The sequence below is a fragment of the Bos taurus genome, chromosome 2 (genome assembly GCF_002263795.3).
Source record: "Bos taurus isolate L1 Dominette 01449 registration number 42190680 breed Hereford chromosome 2, ARS-UCD2.0, whole genome shotgun sequence".
NCBI classification, from domain to species: Eukaryota; Metazoa; Chordata; class Mammalia; order Artiodactyla; family Bovidae; genus Bos; species Bos taurus.
In genome coordinates, this window is record NC_037329.1 from 21,007,969 (window position 1) to 21,027,637 (window position 19,669).

The following is a 19,669-nucleotide window of genomic DNA, read 5'->3' on the forward strand; positions in this document are numbered from 1 at the left end:
CAAAAGTAGGCCGAAGGCTTGAATGCATGGTTTTACTCCTTTCCCTATCGTCTCTGCTTACATTTCTCCTTCAGAATGTACCTTAAGTTTGAGTTTGTACATTTGCTTTGTAGGTCTAAACCTATTGCATTTTCAAGTGAGTTTCATCCCAGAGTTAATTATGACAGTGAAAAAAAGTAGATGGTCAAAATGTTCAGGAGTGGGCAAGTTTTTAAATAGTGCATTTAAATATTTTTGAAGTATTTTTAATAATGAAAGAAAATACTCAAGATTTGATATTAAGAGAAACATGGATATAAAGTTACAGGTGTATATACAGTCTGGTCTCATATACAAGTATATGAAAATAAGACTAAATATAGATCTATCTATAAATAGATACAGATATATGAGAGGGAGGGGTTTATACAAATATAACAAATTTTAACTAATCATATTGGGTTATAGTATGTGTTACTCTGTTTTTTCATCTTTTCCCCCAGACTTTCCCAAACAATATCAAGAATGTGCATTACTTTTAGAAAGTCTAATTTTTAAATTAAAAATCTAGAGTAATGAGATCCAACAAATTACTGTGTTACAGAAAGATTTTTAATTCAAGTTAATAGTTCTGTTATTCCAAAATTCAGAACATTTTTGTATGTGCAAATTCTGGGGAAACAGTTCATTTTCAGAAAAGGCAGAGAAAAAAGTGAGTTTATCTGGGCAGTAAAAATATAGAGACCTCTGTTGTTACTTTGGAATAAAGAATAGAAATGAACGTTTTATAAAAAATATGGAGTTAGAAATTAGGAAGGAATCTGAGAAACTTAGATTTTTTTTCTTTCAGCAGCTTGAATAAAGTGCTCTCCACCTATGTAGAATGGTTTGGAAGCCCTGGTACATCTACATACTTTCTCCTCCTTCCTTTATTTGCACAAAGCCATACACAGCTCATTAATTCCTTTAATTAAGAGGAATGAATCAAAGGTTTTTGTCTTCTAATAAGTAGTTGCTTTATTTTTATGTAATATGACACCATAATATTTAATCTTCCCTTAATATATTTCTTTGGAAATCTAACAAGTTATGGAGACTGCTTCTTATGGATGGGTTCTGATAAACATTGAGAAATAATCACAAACACAGAATACAGTGATGTGTCTTAGTGCAGATTGCTCTAGAATCGTCATATGATAGCAGTTATAGCAAAATCTGACTCAAGCTTCCCAAATTGAGAATTTGTGGCAATTTGTGAGAGAGATGAGAATGAATTTCATGATTTAGAGAATTAGGTAAATTATAATATATTTAGAGATTTGTAGAAATATTTACTTTTTTGGGTAGTTATTTTAAATGTCCATTTATGTACAGCAGTGTACCTGGAGGCCCCTCTGATGTGCTGGTTTTCTACTAGGGAAACTGTAATTGACTGAAAGTTTAATATATACCCAACCTGCTATAAGACATCTTATATATACAGTGTAATTTGATCCTTAGAAGAATTCTTTGAAATAGAAATTATTTATCCTCATTCTTTAGATAAGGAAATTGAGGTTCCTGGAAATTCAGTAATGCATCAAAGGTCACACAGCTGATAAGTGGGAAACACAGGATTTGAACCTAGGTTGATCCATAAATGAACCTTCCCTGGTGGCTCATAGGCTAAAGAGTTTGCCTGCAGTGTGGAAGACCGGGGTTCGATCCCTGGGTCAGGAAGGGCTCCTGGATAAGGAAATGGCAACCCACTCCAGTATCCTTGTCTGGAAAATTCCGTGGACAGAGGAGCCTGGCAGGCTATAGTCCATGCGGTCACAAAGAGTCAGACATGACTGAGTGACTTCACTTGATCCACAAATGTTTCACTATATTGCACTACTTCCAGTCTTACCTATTTGTTCAAATTTACTTTTTACTAGCAATATTCTCTTTATCTTGTATACATTAAAGCGATTAAAATATCCTGTAAAAATGTTCCATAGTAATACTCTGAGGGAAATCTTGAAGAGTTCTTTTGGTAAGATGAACACTCCTTGGGTTGCCCACATTTTGTGAAACAGTACTGGAGATGTTACTATTATTTTAGAAGCTAAAAAAGAATATGGTACTGCTTGCTGGCTCCTCCTCTGCTTAGTTAGGGGCAGTATGCATTCTTTCCGCTTTCACTGTTAGCTCTGTTTCTTTTGTGCTACCATACAGAGTTGAGTTGATTCATGACAAAAGCATGTACATAAATTACCTTTCTATTCTTGGTGTTATGTGAATTTCTACAACCAATATTCAAATTCTTTGATTCTGGTGCCATTTAAAAAATTGTCTTCCCATTGAGATTTTTACTGAAAGCACTGAGAAATATTAAAAAAAGATGTCTTATCAAAATCTTTTCCTGAGTACATGTCAGATGCTTCTTTGATTTATACAAAGGATGAATATTTCTTCCTGGATCTCACTATCACTGAGGGACTAATTGTCTCTTTACATACCTTCAACTCTCACTTAGAAGGTACTTGGCAAACAGTATGTGCTTCATGAGTATTTGCTGAACTGGAATTGTTTCTTAGCAGGCACTGTGCCTCTGATATAGATGATCTTCTTATCAGCTCTGAAATTTAATATTTTTGAAATGAAGAAACCTTGATTTTGAATTTCTTTGTGCCTCTAGGTCTTCAAATGATGCCAGGAGGGAAGGATATGGACTGCTGCTGTCCACAGCTCCCACACCTTGGATTTTACCTAGAGGTCTAGGCGTTGATGACCAGCTACCTTTCTCTATTTAACCTTTGGTTACATGTACTGGCCTCACGAAGGACCTCATACTAGTCAGCTACCTTTCTAGGCCCTTTCCCCTTCCATCCTCTCCCTTCCTTCTTCTGTGATCATCCTTTGCTGACCTGCATCCCCAGGACTTTGCATGTCCTTCTATTGAATTTGGGGTATCAGCTTTCCCCCAGTCCTTTATGGATTTTGCATGTAGTTTCCATGACTCTGATTCTTATGTGTAATTCATGCACTGTGATGTTCCTATTCACAAAGAATAGGAACAAACTTCTACTAACACATACTGCTGTTAGACATTATCACCAGATGTTTGGGAAGGCAGGTAAGGAAGTAGTTCTGGGCTGTAAGACTCAGGCCCTCCCAGGAGAGTTAGGAGGAAGTGGGACGTCCTGTTGCTTCCAGTCACTTTAACAGGCTCGGCCTCTCTTGATGTTTCCCAAGAGTAGTCTGAGGCCACCTCTATCAGCTTTCACAGGATGTGACATCTCTCCTAGCAGCCTAGGGAGTGCTGGTTTTCACGCTATATTCCACAAACCCCCTAGACTCCACAAGTCCTGTCATTCCTCAAACATTTGACTTGTCTTTAATGTGGATCTGTAGTAACTTTAAAAAATGTATACACAATGTATTTAACAATTTTTAACACTGAAGGCCACTAATTTGTGTTCTCAGTGATGGATTGATTTCATAATACGTAAATGTTGTAAATTAGAATTTATAAAATAAATTCATTCGTAACAGATATTGGCAGTCTCTGTGGGCAGCCTTTATTCTCACTCCATGCTGTTCAGACATGAGCCCTATACTTCTCTCAGATTGCGGCCCCTCTCATCTCTCCTCTGGGTTACTTGTAACAGGCACTCATTCACTCTCCTCACAATCCATTCCTAGCAGCAGCCAAAGTAAGCCTATTAGGAGGGTGTGATGACTCCTCTACTCAAAAACTTTCCCGTATTTTCCCATCCTTTTGTTCCAGGTGGCACTAGTGGTGAAGAACCTGCCTGCCAATGCAGGAGTTTGATCCCTGGGTTGGCAAGATCCCATGGAGGCGGGGATGGCAACCCACTCCAGTATTCTTGCCTGGAGAATCCCATGGACAGAGGAGCCTAGCGGGGTACATAGGGTTGCGATCGAAGCGACTTAGCATGCATGTTATTGTTTTGTTTTTTAATTGAGATATAATTGACACATAGCATTGTATAAGTTTAAGATGTACCATGTGTTGATTTGAAATAATAATTATAAATTATAAAATGATTACCACTATACTATTAGCTACTTTTCCATCCTATCAAATGGTTACCATTTCTTTCTGTGGTGAGAAAGTTAAGATCTACCCTCTTAGCAATGTTCTAGCATAAGACGCAGCATCATTAGCTACAATCACCATGCTGTGTATTAGATCCCCCAAATTGTTTATCTGTCTCTGGAAGTTTATAACCTTTGACCATTATCTCCCCATTTCTCCCACCATCCCCAAACCCTGATAACAACCACTCTACTCTGTTTCTCTGAGTTTGTCTTTTTAAGACTGTCTATATAAGTGATCGGAGAAGGCAATGGCACCCCACTCCAGTACTCTTGCCTGGAAAATCCCATGGACGGAGGAGCCTGGTAGGCTGCAGTCCATGAGGTCACTAACAGTCGGACATGACTGAGTGACTTCACTCTGACTTTTTACTTTAATGCATTGGGGAAGGAAATGGCAACCCACTCCAGTATTCTTGCCTGGAGAATCCCAGGGACGGGGGAGCCTGGTGGGCTGCCATCTGTGGGGTCGCACAGAGTTGGACATGACTGAAGCAACTTAGCATCAGCAGCATATAAGTGATGTCAAACAGTATTTGGCTTTCTCTGGCTTATTTCACTTAGAACAGTGCCCTCAGGGTCCATTCATGTTGTTGTAAAGGGCAGGATTTCTTCCCATTTATGGGTGGATGATATTTCATTGTGTATATAACACATCATCTTTGTCCATTCATCTGTGACAGGCATTTAGGTCCATAGTTTAGGTTCACAGTTCCCCATATTACCTAGAGTAAAAGCCCAAGACATTGCAATGGCTTATAAAATCCTACACTACCTACCCTCACCCCCTGCTTGATGTTCCTGTTCTAATTATCCCATCTCTCTTTGGCTTTGCTGTCCTCCTTGGTCTTCCTCCAACATGCCAGCCATACTCCTGCCTCAGAGCCGTTTTTTCTTAATGGTCCTTCTGTTTTAAACATTTTTGCTTAGCTGGACACTCCAACCCCAGGTCTTTACGCAAATACCAACCTGCCTTGCCTAACCTGACAACACCTTCTTTAAAATATCCCTCCATTCCCTTTCCTGCTTTTTTCTTCTATTAAAATTGTCTAAAACTTCTCTATTGTCATTAACATTCAATAGGAGTATTATCACCATCTAATGTACTATATATTTGGCATCTTCATTTTGCAATTCTTCCCCCTATAGAAAGTAATCCATGTTGCCAGAGATTTCTGAATGTTTTTGTTCCCTCCAATATTCCCTGTAGATAGTAGTTGGTAGTTATCAATAAATATTTGTGTTCTCTAGGAATAATCCACGAGCCCCAGAACGTTAGTAAATAACTAGATTTTTCTGGGAATTTTGCAGGGGGAGATGGACAAGATGGTTTATGTCCAAGGGGGAGATTCTCCTTTCAATTACTCCTTTCCTGAGAATAGAGACCAAATTGTTTTGACTTGAGAGATGCTCTCCCTGGATATCACTATAAATAGATGCTTTTTAGGTCAGTACAACATATAATCAAGCAGATTAAGTGATAATATTTATGAGGATCTGAGAGTGAGATGTGCCATAATGCACAAGTCAACTGGATTTTGGAGGAAAAAGGATTTATAAAAATTCTTTTTAACATTATCTCAAATGCAATGATCTAGATAAGCTAAATAAGTATTTTTCCTCTATTTTTCCTAACCCCCAACCACCAGCTACCTCCCTCCTCATCTCCATCCCCGTCCCCCAGCTGATGAAGTAAAGCCAAACTTATTGTCCAAATGGTGGATTACCTAAGGCATTTGCTTTTACCTCATGACTTTTCCTGGAGAAGGAAATGGCAACCCACTCCACTATTCTTGCCTAGAGAATCCTTTGGACACGAGTCTGGTGGGCTGCTGTCCATGGGGTTGTGCAGAGTTGGACACGACTGAATCGAGTTAGCAGTAGCAGCAGCAGCAGCATGCCTTTTCTGTTCCCCACCTGGAATGGCAATATGAAAACAATTAAGGTAATTAACATTATTACTTACGGTAAAAATTTGGGTGGGGAAGAAAACAAGTATTGACTAAAAGGAAATTTGAAGGGTCTGCATGGATTGTCTCTCCATGTATTTTGTTAGCACATATAATTGATAGCAATATTAAGGCATTAAAAATATTATTTACTTCCTGGTTTGCATTATTAGCTCACATGTATTTCATTAACACACATGAGCAAGAGTGATACATAGCAACAAGTGAGCTTTCTTTACCAGCCATTGTGCAAGTTAGCATGTGGCTATTTTAAAGGCTGATCTACTAGTATTTGTAAATGTAAACACCTCTGTGTGCTATGGTGACATCTTTAAGTAATTGAAAGCTCAGCGTGAAAGTTGTGTCCAGCCTAAAGACCACTCTCAGTTAAAAGGTTAATCCTTTTAATAGTTAAATAGGCTGCCCTCTAAGACACATCTCAGAGAAGAGAATTTATTAGGTATAATCTCATTGGGTATGCAAGGTAAATAACCTCATTAAAACTAAAATGTGAAGGAGATGCAGTACTATTCAAATAGGGCAAAAAGGGGCCAACAAGGTAAAACAGAAAGCAGTTATGGAAAGTCAACCACTGCTTTTATTTTGTGTTTCATATTTTGTGCTGAATAAGCAGATTAAAACGGTGAACTGCCTAGCATCAAGAAGAGCCTAAAGGAAAAAGGCCTGGATAAATTCTTTTGGTGAAAAAGCAACAGATTAGAGCATAGCCTGTTGGGCATGCATTAGCTGAATAATCTCAAAGAGTGGGAATGCTGGTTTCCACAAGTGTTCTTCAAAGGGCTATAAATGAAGTGATCCTTCCTGGATCTAAAACCCTAATAGACCTTGAACACTTGTTTTCCCAAAGCATGGGTACCCTTGATGGATGACTTGACTAACTGTCTTTTTATTTGACTAAGCTCCCTTGTTATGTTGGAATTTCAAGATCATTATTTCTCAATGAAAAATTCCTCTTCCACGTAAGGTACTGAGCAACGCCCTAGAACTAGAATATCTCTCAGTTGTGTCTGACTCTTTGCAGCCCCATGGACTGTAGCTGCCAGGTTCCTCTGCCCATGGAATTTTCCAGGCAAGAATACTCAAGAGGGGTGCCGTTTCCTACTCCAGGGCATCTTCCTGACCCAGGGATTGAAACTGCGTCTCTTGCATCTCCTGCATTGGCAGGTGGATTCTTTACCACTTGCACCACCTGGGAAACCCTTTGGTCTCCTACCTATCAGTATCTACATTTATTGTCATCTACATCTATTTCATCTGTTTTGTTGTTTTTAGTTGCTCAGTCATATCTGACTCTTTTACACCATGGACTAGCCCTCGGGGCTCTGTGGGATTTCCCATGGAGAAATTTCCCAGGAGTGGTCCATGGGATTTCCCAGGCAAGAATACTGGAGTGGGTTGCCATTTCCTTCTCCAGGGGGTCTTTCTGACCCAGGGATTGAACCCATATCTCCTACATTGGCAGGTGGATTCTTTACCACTGAGCCACCAGGGAAGCCCTATTGTAGTTTACCTACAGTTTTTCCAGGGGAATCTGTAGTGGTTCTAAAATAGAAATTAGCTTTTATGCAACTGGTATTTAGGACAATGAGGCCAGTATAACTCAGAAGTTATGTTGGTCATACATGATTTCCCTCAGATTACTAATATTTTGCATCACTAAACAATAGCAGCTGAATGCAGCAAGTTAGAAGAACATAGAATATAGAAAGTAAAAGTGTTAGTTGCTCAACTGTGTCTGACTCTTTGTGACCCCGTGGACTGCAGCCTGCCAGGCTCCTCTCTCCATGGAAATCTCCAAGGCAAGTATACTGGAGTGGGGAGCCATTCCTTTCTCTAGGGGATCTTCTCAACCCAAGGATCTAACAGTGGTCTCTTGCACTGCAGGCAGATTCTTTACCATCTGAGCCACCAGAAAGCCCCATAGAAATAGGACCTACAGCCAAACTATGTTGAAAAGAAGACCAACCTGTGAACAGCTTGGCTATGTGCTTTGTCTTCGAAGTGCTGAGTGTGTGGTTCTCTCTGATCCTTGCGTATTTTGCTCTTGTCTCCTCAAATAAGCAGCCTCTGTCTTCTATTTGATCCCTTCTAGCAAGCTGTCTAGTTTCTCTCTCTCTTTTATTGTGGTAAAAAATATATATCTTTTTTTTAAAAGAGGTAAAAATTCCTGTATTTACAGTGGTCTTTTAGGAAGTTAACTTGAGCTTTAAAAAAACTGAAAATATTTTTATTAGGTTTATTCTTTGTGTTGGTATTTTTATTACAAAGCTGCTTAAATTTGGAGTGGTTTGCTACTACTATTTTCTCTATAAATCCTGTGACTTTGCAGAATGAAAGTATCTTTTGAAACACATATATCTCTTATAGCAGTTGCTGCTGCTGCTAAGTCGCTTCAGTCGTGTCCAACTCTGTGGGACCCCATAGACGGCAGCCCACCAGGCTCCCCCATCCCTGGGATTCTCCAGGCAAGAACACTGGAGTGGGTTGCCATTTCCTTCTCCAATGCATGAAAGTGAAAAAGTGAAAGCGAAGTCGTTCAGTCATGTCCAACTCTTAGCGACCCCATGGACTGCAGCCTACCAGGCTCCTCCGTCCATGGGAATTTCCAGGCAACAGTACTAGAGTGGGGTGCCATTTCTTTCTCCACTCTTATAGCAGAAGAGCCTGTATTTCATTTTCTTAGTGGATGTTGCATGGATGTCATAACTAATCATGTTCAGAACTTGTCCTAGGAAGCTACACTAAGGTTGGAGCAGGATCATCTATAAAGAACACAACAGGAAGAAGTTCCAAAATCAGCCAGGAGACTTGCTGAAGCTTTTTTTTTTTTTTAATATATTTATTTTTAAATTGAAGGCTAATTGCTTTACAGAATTGTGTTGGTTTCTGCCAAACATCAACATGAATCTTGCTGAAGTTTTGTGGGTTCACAAGTGTCAAAGTTTGGAAGCCTCACAGTTATCACTCTTGGTACAATGTTCTTATTCCTCTGGCCTCTCCTACTTCCAATGAATCAGTTCAGCTGCTCAGTCATGTGTGACTCTTTGCAACCCCATGGACTGCAGCATGGCAGGCCTACCTTCATCACCAACTCCTGGAGTTTACTCAAACTCATGTCCACTGAGTCAGTGATGCCATCCAACCATCTCATCCTCTGTCGTCCCCTTCTCCTCCTGCCCCCAATCTTTCCCAGCATCAAGGTCTTTTCCAATGAGTTAACTCTTCTCATGAGGTGGCCACAGTATTAGAGTTTCAGCTTCAGCATCAGTACTTCCAATAAATATTCAGGACTGATTTCCTTTAGGATGGACTGGATGTATCTCCTTGCTGTCCAAGGGACTCTCAAGAGTCTTCTCCAACACCACAGTTCAAAAGCAGCAATTCTTTAGCGCTCAGGTTTCTTCACAGTCCAACTCTCACATCCATACATGACTACTGGAAAAACCAGAGCTTTGACTAGACGGACCTTTGTTGGCAAAGAAATGTCTCTGCTTTTTAATATGCTGTCTAGGTTGTTCATAACTTTTCTTCCAAGGAGCAAGCATCTTTTAATTTCAGGGTTGCAGTCACCATCTGCAGTGACTTTGGAGCCCCCAAAATAAAGTCTTCCACTGTTTCCAGTGTTTCCCCATCTATTTGCCATAAAGTGATGGGACTAAATGCCATGCTCTTAGTTTTCTGAATGTCGAGTTTTAAGCTAACTTTTTCACTGTCCTCTTTCACTTTCATCAAGAGGCTCTTTAGTTCTTCTTTGTTTTCCGCCGTAAGGGTGGTGTCATCTGCATATCTGAGGTTATTGCTATTTCTCCTGGCAATCTTGATTCCAGCTTGTGCTTCATCCAGCCCAGCGTTTCTCATGATATACTCTGCATATAAGTTAAATAAGCAGGGTGACAATATACAGCCTTGACGTACTCCTTTCCCTATTTGGAACCAGTCTGTTGTTCCATGTCCAGTTCTAACTGTTGGTTCCTGACCTGCATACAGATTTCTCAGGAGGCAGGTAAGGTGATATTCACATCTCTTTAAGAATTTTCCACAGTATGTTGTGATCTGCACAAAGGCTTTGGCATAGTCAAAACAGAAATAGATGTTTTTCTGGAACTCTCTTGCTTTTTCGATGATCCAGCGGATGTTGGCAATTTGATCTCTGGTTCCTCTGCCTTTGCTAAATCTAGCTTAGATTCTGGAAGTTCATAGTTCATGTGCTGTTGAAGCCTGGCTTGGAGAATTTTGAGCATTACTTTGCTAGCATGTGAGATGAGTGCTGTGAAAGTGCTACACTCAATATGCCAGCAAATTTGGAAAACTCAGCAGTGGCCACAGGACTGGAAAAGGTCATTTTTCATTCCAATCCCAAAGAAAGGCAATGCCAAAGAATGCTCAAACTACTGCACAATTGCACTCATCTCTCAAAGAGTCGGACACAACTGAGGGACTGAACTGAACTGAACTGACACTTACAGGTGACTTCTCTGAACTTTCCTGCAACCAGTAAAAATGTTTTTTGGTGTCAAGAATATAGTTTGCTTAACACGCAATGAAGCTCTTTTCTAAACCCTTTTCAGTTACAAAATAATTCTGTGTTTTCCAAGTGGGATTTTTATTTCCATCTCCCCGCCCCCAGCCCTCCCCTGCACTCAGGCCTCTTGCTCTGTCCTGTGATGTGTTCACTCATTACTAACTGGGCAGGTCACATGGACATGATCTCATGGATGCTATTTCAGTTCAATAAGCATATATTGAACACCTAATGGCACCCCACTCCAGTGCTCTTGCTTGGAAAATCCCATGGACGGAGGAGCCTGTTGGGCTGCAATCCATGGGGTCACTAAGAGTCGGACACGACTGAGTGACTTCACTTTCACTTTTCACTTTCATGCATTGGAGAAGGAAATGGCAACTCACTCCAGTGTTCTTGCCTGGAGAATCCCAGGGACGGGGGAGCCTGGTGGGCTGCCGTCTATGGGGTCGCACAGAGACGGACACGACTGAAGTGACTTAGCATAGCATAGCATATGACATGTAGGGCATTCTGCTAAGGAGTTTCTGTTAAGTCTCCCAGATCAGAAATTGGTTATCTTAGAGACCTTCTAAAAGGCAATTCCTTAACCCAAGACAGCAACCAGATGAAATAGGGCCTCAAGTATTCCTAAAACATCTCCTTAAATCTCTTCAGGGACCCACCCTGGTATTTTCCTGGATGACCTATTCGGTATAGTGTCTGCAAACAAGCTAGGAGCCAAGAAAAGTGGGGAGCGATGGGCATCCATACTTCAGAAGCTATTCCTTTATTCAATAACTGGTTTCATCCATGACATTAATTTAATGATTTGTGTGTGCTGGGCAGGTATATGTTCAATTATTCCACAAAGGACCATGAAAATTTCAGTGTCCCAACAACTAAAATTCTCTGTGTTGCAAAGCCACCAAGCTGGCCTGGAATAATGAAATTCCCATGAAATTGAATTGATCCTCAAATTATTGCTTAAATGATGAGACAGTAGAACTTGAGGGAATATTAATGCTAATGAGAGTTCTTCAGCGAATGCTATGAGACCAGTTGCAAAGTGGATTAGGCATACTATGAAAAAAGCCATTATGCTCATCTTTTCATAGATGCATGATTTGTTTTACTCTTAAAACATTTGAGGTTTAAAGTTTTTATACCATGCTCTATGAATAGAAGTGTAATGAGGTTGAAAACCAAAATAGTACTCACCACTATTAGAAAAAGAAAAAGAAAGAAGCTCTGGTTGAATGCTGCCCATTTGAATCCCATTTTCTAAAAATCTAATTTTTTTATTACTTGTCTCATTAACCCCAAGATTTAGAAAATTGAATGGTGTCCGAGTAAAATGAGTGACAGTGTGAAATATTTTTAAAGGGCCCGTCTTTCTGTTGATCTTCTGTTAAACATTTTAAAATTAAAATGTTCTTACATGATAAAACTATTTGGATATGTAAGTGATTTATCCCAAAGTTTGAATCCACCTGTCTTAAATGTATACTGAGCTTTTATTTATGCTTTGAAAATATAGTAGATAAAAAGCATAAGTGTTTCTGATATTATGTTTTGCCATCTCCAGCGAAGAAGATTGAAATCTTGAGAAACAATTTTCTGAAGAAATGAAATCGTATGCCCTCCTGAACCCTTGGGGGAAAATAGCCTCTCTGTTTGCTCAGAATATGAAACAGTAAAACAGTGCAAGTAAAACAGACAGCCATGCCACGCGTGTCACATTTCCATTTGTATTGTTTGAAATGATGTTTTAAAAAGATTTTCTGGGGTTTTATTTATTTATTTAAGAAGTAACTGGTACAAATAATATTTGCACAATCTCGCTGGTGTAAGAATTTCCAAATCAAATGTATTTATTTTCTGGGACCAGAAGGGATTGGTTTGTAACCCTTGTGATCTACGACTAAGCAGAGAACATGTAGAAAAAGTTTCAAAAGTGCTCTATAATAGTAACATTTCTGAAAAGATAAAGAGAAGCTTCCAACATCCTTGTCTCCTAGACTGTTAGGGGAGTCCTCAGTAGACTCAGTGACCTCATAGGGTAGGCAGAAAGAATAACTTACAGAGGAAGGAAACTTTTTAAAAAGGCAAAAAATGAAAAAAAAAATTTAACTGCTATGCTTCTCAAAGAGAAGATTATCACATTTAGAGGGAATAATTTAGAGTGAAGAATTGTCCTTTCTCATCCCTCAAAGTCATAAATGTCCCCCTTGGGCCTGATGATAATCTAGATAATTCAGTACAGTTGAGGCTGGAATGGAAGATTCTGTAAAAGTCTAAAGTAATATTTTTTGCTTTTTAAACAAGTTAACATAATACATCCAAACACTTCTGGGGACACATCCCTTGTTATCAGATCTTGGACTTAGGGGGAGGAGATGTTCTTCTCCTTATAAATTTAAAAGATTAAAAAATTTTACTTTGCAGTTAAACTGTATTATAAAATTATAACAGTACGTAACTGAGGAAGATCACTTGTCAGAAGTGGTTTGTCAATAATTAAAGAAGAAATCTATCTCCATATTTATATTCAAATATTATTTCTGGTGCCAAGTAGTTTTTTAAGCTGGGTCACTCACCTTAATCAACAATCTTGGCTCCAGATATTTTGATCATTCCGAAACTCCAGATCTACCTCCAGTGATTAATGTTTGGTACCATTAGGAATATTTAGAGGATAGGTGGTAAGCTGTGAAGGCCATCTCCCTAATGGAGTTCCAATGCTGCGTTGAGACAGCCTCGCAGACTAAGTGTGTGGTCCTAGGTTGATGGCTTTAAATGAAAAAGCACACATTTGGGCTTTATACTCTGGTATATTTATTTAAAAATCAGTTGCTTTACTGTGGAGTCATAACTTGTGTACCATTTGAGTTAGAAATGCATTTCCTCCAGATTCTTTGAGTGCTCAGAAAGCTGCCATGGTTTAAAGCACATAGGATCACTTAGCCCTAAAATTTCTGGCATCAGAGAGGGATGGTCTCAATAAGAGTATTTGAAGTTGAACCACTTGCCAACATGAACTAAATTATCTGTTGCCAATCACTACCTTTAGAAAAGGGTCCCCACTCACACATTTCCTCCTATTGTGTATATGTCAATGATATTTTACATAGTGACAGCAGCCCTTGTTTGCCAGTTGTTTATAAAGGGTTTCTGAGTATTTTTATGTAAATTAATTCTTTATGCTTGTGTTAGTAAGTTTTTGATTGCAAGTGGTAGAACTCCAGCTGGTTTGAGAAAGAGGGGAATGTTTTGGAAGGTTATAGGTTTATCTTACATGACTTAAATTCAGTTGGGGAGCTTTGTGGCTAGACCTTAGGGACAACAGCATCTAGACATTCAAATGCCCTCAGAGCTCCTGCTCTCTCCAACTCTCAAACGTGTTTCTTTCTGACTGTTGGTTTCACCCTCCACTGCTGTTGAGCAATGTCTTCCATGTGGCTGAGAACACATGGCTGATGCCAAGTCTTGTATCTCATAGCTCCTGCCATTAGATTTATCAACTGTCACTTCTCAGTTTTAGTTCAGTCAAGACCACAGATAGGCACACCTCTAGATCCATCAGTTCAGTTCAGTTCAGTTTGGTCGCTCAGTCGTATCCGACTCTTTGTGACCCCATGAATCACAGCACGCCAGGCCTCCCTGTCCATCACCAACTCCTGGAGTTCACTCAAATTCATGTCCTTTGAGTCGGTGATGCCATCCAGCCATCTCATCCTCTGTCATCCCCTTCTTCTCCTGCCCCCAGTCCCTCCCAACATCAGGGTCTTTTCCAATGAGTCAACTCTTCGCATGAGGTGGCAAAAGTATTGGAGTTTCAGCTTCAGCATCAGTCCTTCCAATGAACACCAGGACTGATCTCCTTTAGGATGGACTGGTTGGATCTCCTTGCAGTCCAGGGACTCTCAAGAGTCTTCTCCAACATCACAGTTCAAAAGCATCAATTCTTCGGCACTCAGCTTTCTTCACAGTCCAACTCTGTGAAAAACCATAGCCTTGACTAGACGGAACTTTGTTGGCAAAGTAATATCTCTGCTTTTCAATATGCTGTCTAGGTTGATCATAACTTTCCTTCCAAGGAGTAAGTGTCTTTTAATTTCATGGCTGCAATCACTATCTGCAGTGATTTTGGAGCCCCCAAAAAATAAAGTCTGACACTGTTTCCCCATCTATTTCCCATGTAGTGATGGGACCAGAGGCCATGATCTTAGTTTTCTGAATGTTGTATCAGTGGAGACCAAACGTCTCATGTAAGAACATGGCAGTCCCCACTAGGTAGCGGTGGGGAGAGAAGCTCTCTAGACAAGGGAAGAAAATATGATAGCAGTCCATCACAATTTCCAACCAGAAATAGAAGAGCCCTAAGGACAGAGGTGGTAGTATGTTGAGTAGAATGTCTTAAGGGCTCAATGCATGTTCAAGGATGGCTGCTTTCCAGATAACTTTTAGGGCTTGAAAATACAGCTGTTCAAACTGTAGAATTGGTTAGAGCAAATCTCCCACATTTCCTTGACCTCACCACATGGGTTATCTGTGGTGACACTGCAGTTAAGCATGTGGGCTCTGGAGCCAGACATCCTGAGTTGAAATCCTCCCTTCTGGCTCTGTGCCCATGGGCAAGTTACTTATCCCCTGTATCTCAATTTCCTCATCTGTTAAATGGAGTTAGGACCTTCATCAGAGGCATATCTAAAAATTCAATGAGGTTTTAATACCTGTACCTGACAAATGTAAGGAGTTAGATGTTGTTACTCTTCTCCTCACAGTTACATAATTAGAAAGAGAAACTACAGGAAAAAATGTCTGTGTGTCTGGATATGCTGTTCTTTCTGCTGGGATGGCCTTTTCCCTGCTCTCCTAACGTGCCAATCTCTAACAAAGCCAGAGCTTCAGCTTCTTTCTTCTGGTTGCTCAAAACATACTAAAGGCAGAAAACACCGACACACTGCTGTGGGCTGTGGGGTTGCTGATGCTGCTCTTCCTATGTCCTGGGGGGATCTTTGAGAGTATGTACTGTGTTTGTTTCATGTACATATTTTAGAGGTTAGCAGATGACAGAAGACAAGTTTTTGGTAGGATGACTAAAAACATGCACATTTCAATTTTCTCTCATTGGCATTGCCTCTGCCATTCTACTTGGCATTTCTTCCTTCAATTCTTGTTTTGTTGAAATCCTATCAACCCTTCAAATTGCAGTTCAAATGCTGTATTTAGAATCAGGCATTCTCTGAACAGGCCAGGTCTCTGCAATCTCTTAATACACCTTCCTCCCCAGTCACTTAGCACTTTTGTGTATCCAACATGTTGGTTTGCCTGAAAACAAAGAAGCCTTAGAAGTTTTATTCTTATAGTTGCCTAAGAAAATTATTTAGTCAAACAAATGTAACTTTTTGCTTATGTGTAGACCATATGTAATCAGTTCTGACTTTAAAAATATCAGTTTAATATATTTTTAAATATAGCTCTGTGTCTAGTAACCAGGAAAGAGTCCTTTTATTTCCTGAATTCTTTTTTTTTTTAACGTAATACTGTTTATTTAACTTCAAAAACATTTCAACATTCTAAACATACAAAAAAAATAACAGAACATTGCAGATCGTATTTAGTACAGAAGATTCTTGAACTTTCACTGGTGCAGTGGCTCTTGGCTTTGCTGACAATGAACAGTTCTACAGTTTGTTTTAAAAAAAAACAAAACAGTTTAAAACTACCGCACTTCAACTAAAAAGGATCCAAAACACTTCTCATGTCTGCTGACCTCCCCCACCTACTCCACAGCTAAGAATGGCAGCGGGATGCTATGTCGCTATATACAAAAACAAGACAACCTGAAGCTAAATGGATGCCCACTGCAGTGTCCACAGGTCCAGCCCCACAGTGCACGCCCTGAGCTACAGCCCCTCTGGAAGGCATTGCCCCCACAGCCTCCACACCAAGCAAGGAGCATCAAGAGTGTGTCTTGGTTGCTTTGTTCTTTTTACAAACTATAGATATGTACAGTTGAAAACTCGGGATTTCTAGCCAATGACCATAGAATTAACACACCACCTTACAAATTAAAAAAAAAAAAATGCCAGAAACGTCTTTAAATGCCTTGTCACACCAACAGCAAAGTGCACAGAGTGAGGAGAACACGAGAGCCTTTTTATTTTAAAAATGTTTGGAAATATGTACAACTTTGATACAGTTTCCAGGTGCTCCAGACACCCATGGCCACTTAACGTAAACCACTGACAATTGCTAGAGCACTTTCAGAGACTAAGATATGATCATGATCCAATTGGGTAATTAAACCTAATAAGGGCAACAGACACATCTTGGGTGAGAGGTGTGTCAATCAAGGCACTCCCTACTCTAAGGTATTCACAAGGAGACAGATCAACAGTTTTTTTTTTTTTTATTCATCCTCTTCCTCCTCCTCCTCCTCATCCTCTTCGTCTTCCTCTTCCACCTTTTTCTGGGCAACTTTAGCAGCACCCTTGGCGCCATCAAACTTCCCTTTAGACTTATAGTCTGCGACATCCTTCTCATACTTCTCCTTCAGCTTCGCAGCCTTGTTGATATATGGCTGCTTCTCACTATCACTTAAGTTATTCCACATCTCGCCCAGCTTCTTTGCCACATCTCCAATAGAGATACCAGGGTTAGCAGACTTGATCTTCGGGCGGAATTCCGAGCAGAATAGGAAAAATCCAGATGGTGGTCTCTTGGGGGCATTAGGGTCCTTCTTCTTCTTGCCTCCCTTAGCTGGTCCATAATCCTTCATTTCCCGATCATAGCGCACTTTATCCGCCTTTGCTATTTCATCGAACTTCGACTTCTCTTTCCCGGACATGGTCTTCCACCTCTCAGAGCATTTCTTGGAAAATTCAGCAAAATTGACAGGGACCTCTGGGTTTTTCTTCTTATGTTCCTCTCTGCACGTCTGCACAAAGAAGGAATAAGCAGACATCTTGCCCTTTGGTTTCTTGGGATCACCTTTAGCCATCTTGACTGTATTGTTCGCTAGTCTGGGCAGCGCAGGGCACGACGCGCAGCTCAGCGCTCCACAACCTCGCGCTAGCTGCCTCCACGAGAGCCGCCTGTTCCTGAATTCTTATACTTAATTTTAAAACATTTGTTTGCATTATTGGCAAAATTGAGCCTATTAAACTATTAATTTTATTATAAGATGAACTGGAAATTCTGATTTCATGATTCTATTAGATTTTAACTTAAATTGTTAAGGATAGAGAATCCAAATGATCTTAAGAAGCCAAAAGAAAATTGAAAACAGAAAAAAATATGTGGAATTCATGCTATTTCCTAGTAGGTGTCAGTGATAAGATTAAAAAGCGGTGAAGCTTTAATGGATAAAGACCAGTTGCCTATTTTGGAACTGAGGACAGCTGATGTTCTAGGTACCTTCATTGTGAGTGTGTGTGTGTGTGTGTGTGTATGTGTGTGCATTCAGTTGCTTCAGTCATGTCTGACTCTGCAACCCCGTGGACCATAGCCTACCATGCTCCACTGTCCATGGGATTTTCTGGGCAAGAATACTGCAGTGGGCTGCTATTTCCTCCTCCAGAGGATCTTCCTGACCCAGGGATCAAACCTGAACGTCCTGCATTGCAGGCAGATTCTTCACTGCTTGAGCCATCAAGGAAGGCCCTTCATTGTGAATAATCATAGACAAAAGTATTCACAATATCAAGTTGCATAAAAGTGCTTGTTTCCCTGTACACTTTTTATGATTCAGGTGGTCATTTTTTTTCCAGCAGGAGGTGCCATATGAGATGGATGTGGGCACAACTTGGAATTGTTTCTAGTTTCAGCTTGAGTCCCCTGTCCATGAACACAGAGGACATAATACCTATGTGGAGAGGATCTGAAGGCATGAGATCTGGAAGTGCACATCTGGGAGCCCCAGTGTTCATTGTTGGCAAACCTTTATTTTTCCACCCCACAAACAGTAAGTATTCATTCATGGAATATTTTATCTAGGTATTCATTAGTATTTAAAAAGAATGTGTTTTTAATACTTTAATGGTTACATAAAAACAGGAAAAAAGAACAAACAAAAAAAAAAGGTAGGGGAAGATTTTTCCTAGGCACTGCTGAAATTTTCCAGGATGATTAACTTAAAAAAACAAAACACAATACTTTAAGCCACTATTTCTATTGGCTGGCTTCTAAATAGGTCACCATGGCTCTGTCTTCAAAAGTGCAACAGAACAGGCTGAAACATTTTAAAAATGCACGCATGCTGTGTCAAATAACTTGCTAGACTGGTCTTTTTTCCCTGGTGACCTGATGGATTTCTAGAGATGATCCTTTCCTCTGATTACATCTCCTCTGTCTCAAGACTGTCTCAGCCTCTGTCTCAAGACTGTATCATCTGTTTTTCTCTTCCCAGTTTCCCCCTTCACTCTCCTGTCCCCTCCAGCATCTCTTCTTCACTAGCACTTTTCTATTCAGCCCAGAAACTCAGGCTTTTGACATACCCAAAGAATCTTTCCTGCATCCTGCCTCTCTGACACTTACCTCATTCCCTCCTCTTCCCAGCCAAGTATCTGAAAAAGAAAATTTTATTCCTGATGCCTCCCCCTCCATTTAAACTCCAGAGTCTGGCTTCCACCTTGAGAATTTACTGCAAGTACCCTTGCAAAAGTCACAGGTGTTCAGTTAATGCCCCGCTCAATGTCCTTTCTCTGCTGCCCTACTGCTCTAGCACTGTTGACACTGGGCACTCCAACTGGTCCACCAGCAAGGTCACTTGCTCAGCATCATTGCTAGTTCTGGCTCCTTTTTCAGTCTTCTTCATTGGTTGTCCTTCTTCCACTCACCCCACCATTAGTGGCCGACATTGCTTTTGGTCCTCCTCTTGCTTTTTTATGCTTTTTACTGGTGAACTCAGTCATCCCCATATTGTTAGCTATAGCATATACCCACATTCCAATAACCCCAAATTTTGTATTTCCAGAACTGAGATGGTCATAAATGATGTCTGATCCCATAACTTTTTATACAGAGTAGACGTAACTTTTTAAAAGTTAGTGAGAAAGAGAAACAGTTGGGAAATAAAATGGAGTGAGGAATGATGTGCTTATTACAAATACCTAAATACTTGCTA

At 40.1% G+C, this 19,669-nt stretch overlaps 1 protein-coding gene across 1 annotated transcript; it reads right to left on the minus strand.

Moving 5' to 3' along the window:
- Positions 1 to 16,344: 16,344 nt before the first annotated feature.
- On the minus strand, positions 16,345 to 17,569 carry LOC112442552 (high mobility group protein B3-like). Its single transcript, XM_059878040.1, has one exon. It carries the CDS (start codon positions 17,543 to 17,545, stop codon positions 16,955 to 16,957), a length of 591 nt encoding a protein of 196 aa, XP_059734023.1. The 5' UTR covers positions 17,546 to 17,569; the 3' UTR covers positions 16,345 to 16,954.
- Positions 17,570 to 19,669: the final 2,100 nt, after the last annotated feature.

What these genes read in the sequence shown, in the direction of transcription:
- LOC112442552 (XM_059878040.1), bottom strand. Translation starts at nt 17,545, where the DNA reads ATGGCTAAAGGTGATCCCAAGAAACCAAAGGGCAAGATGTCTGCTTAT.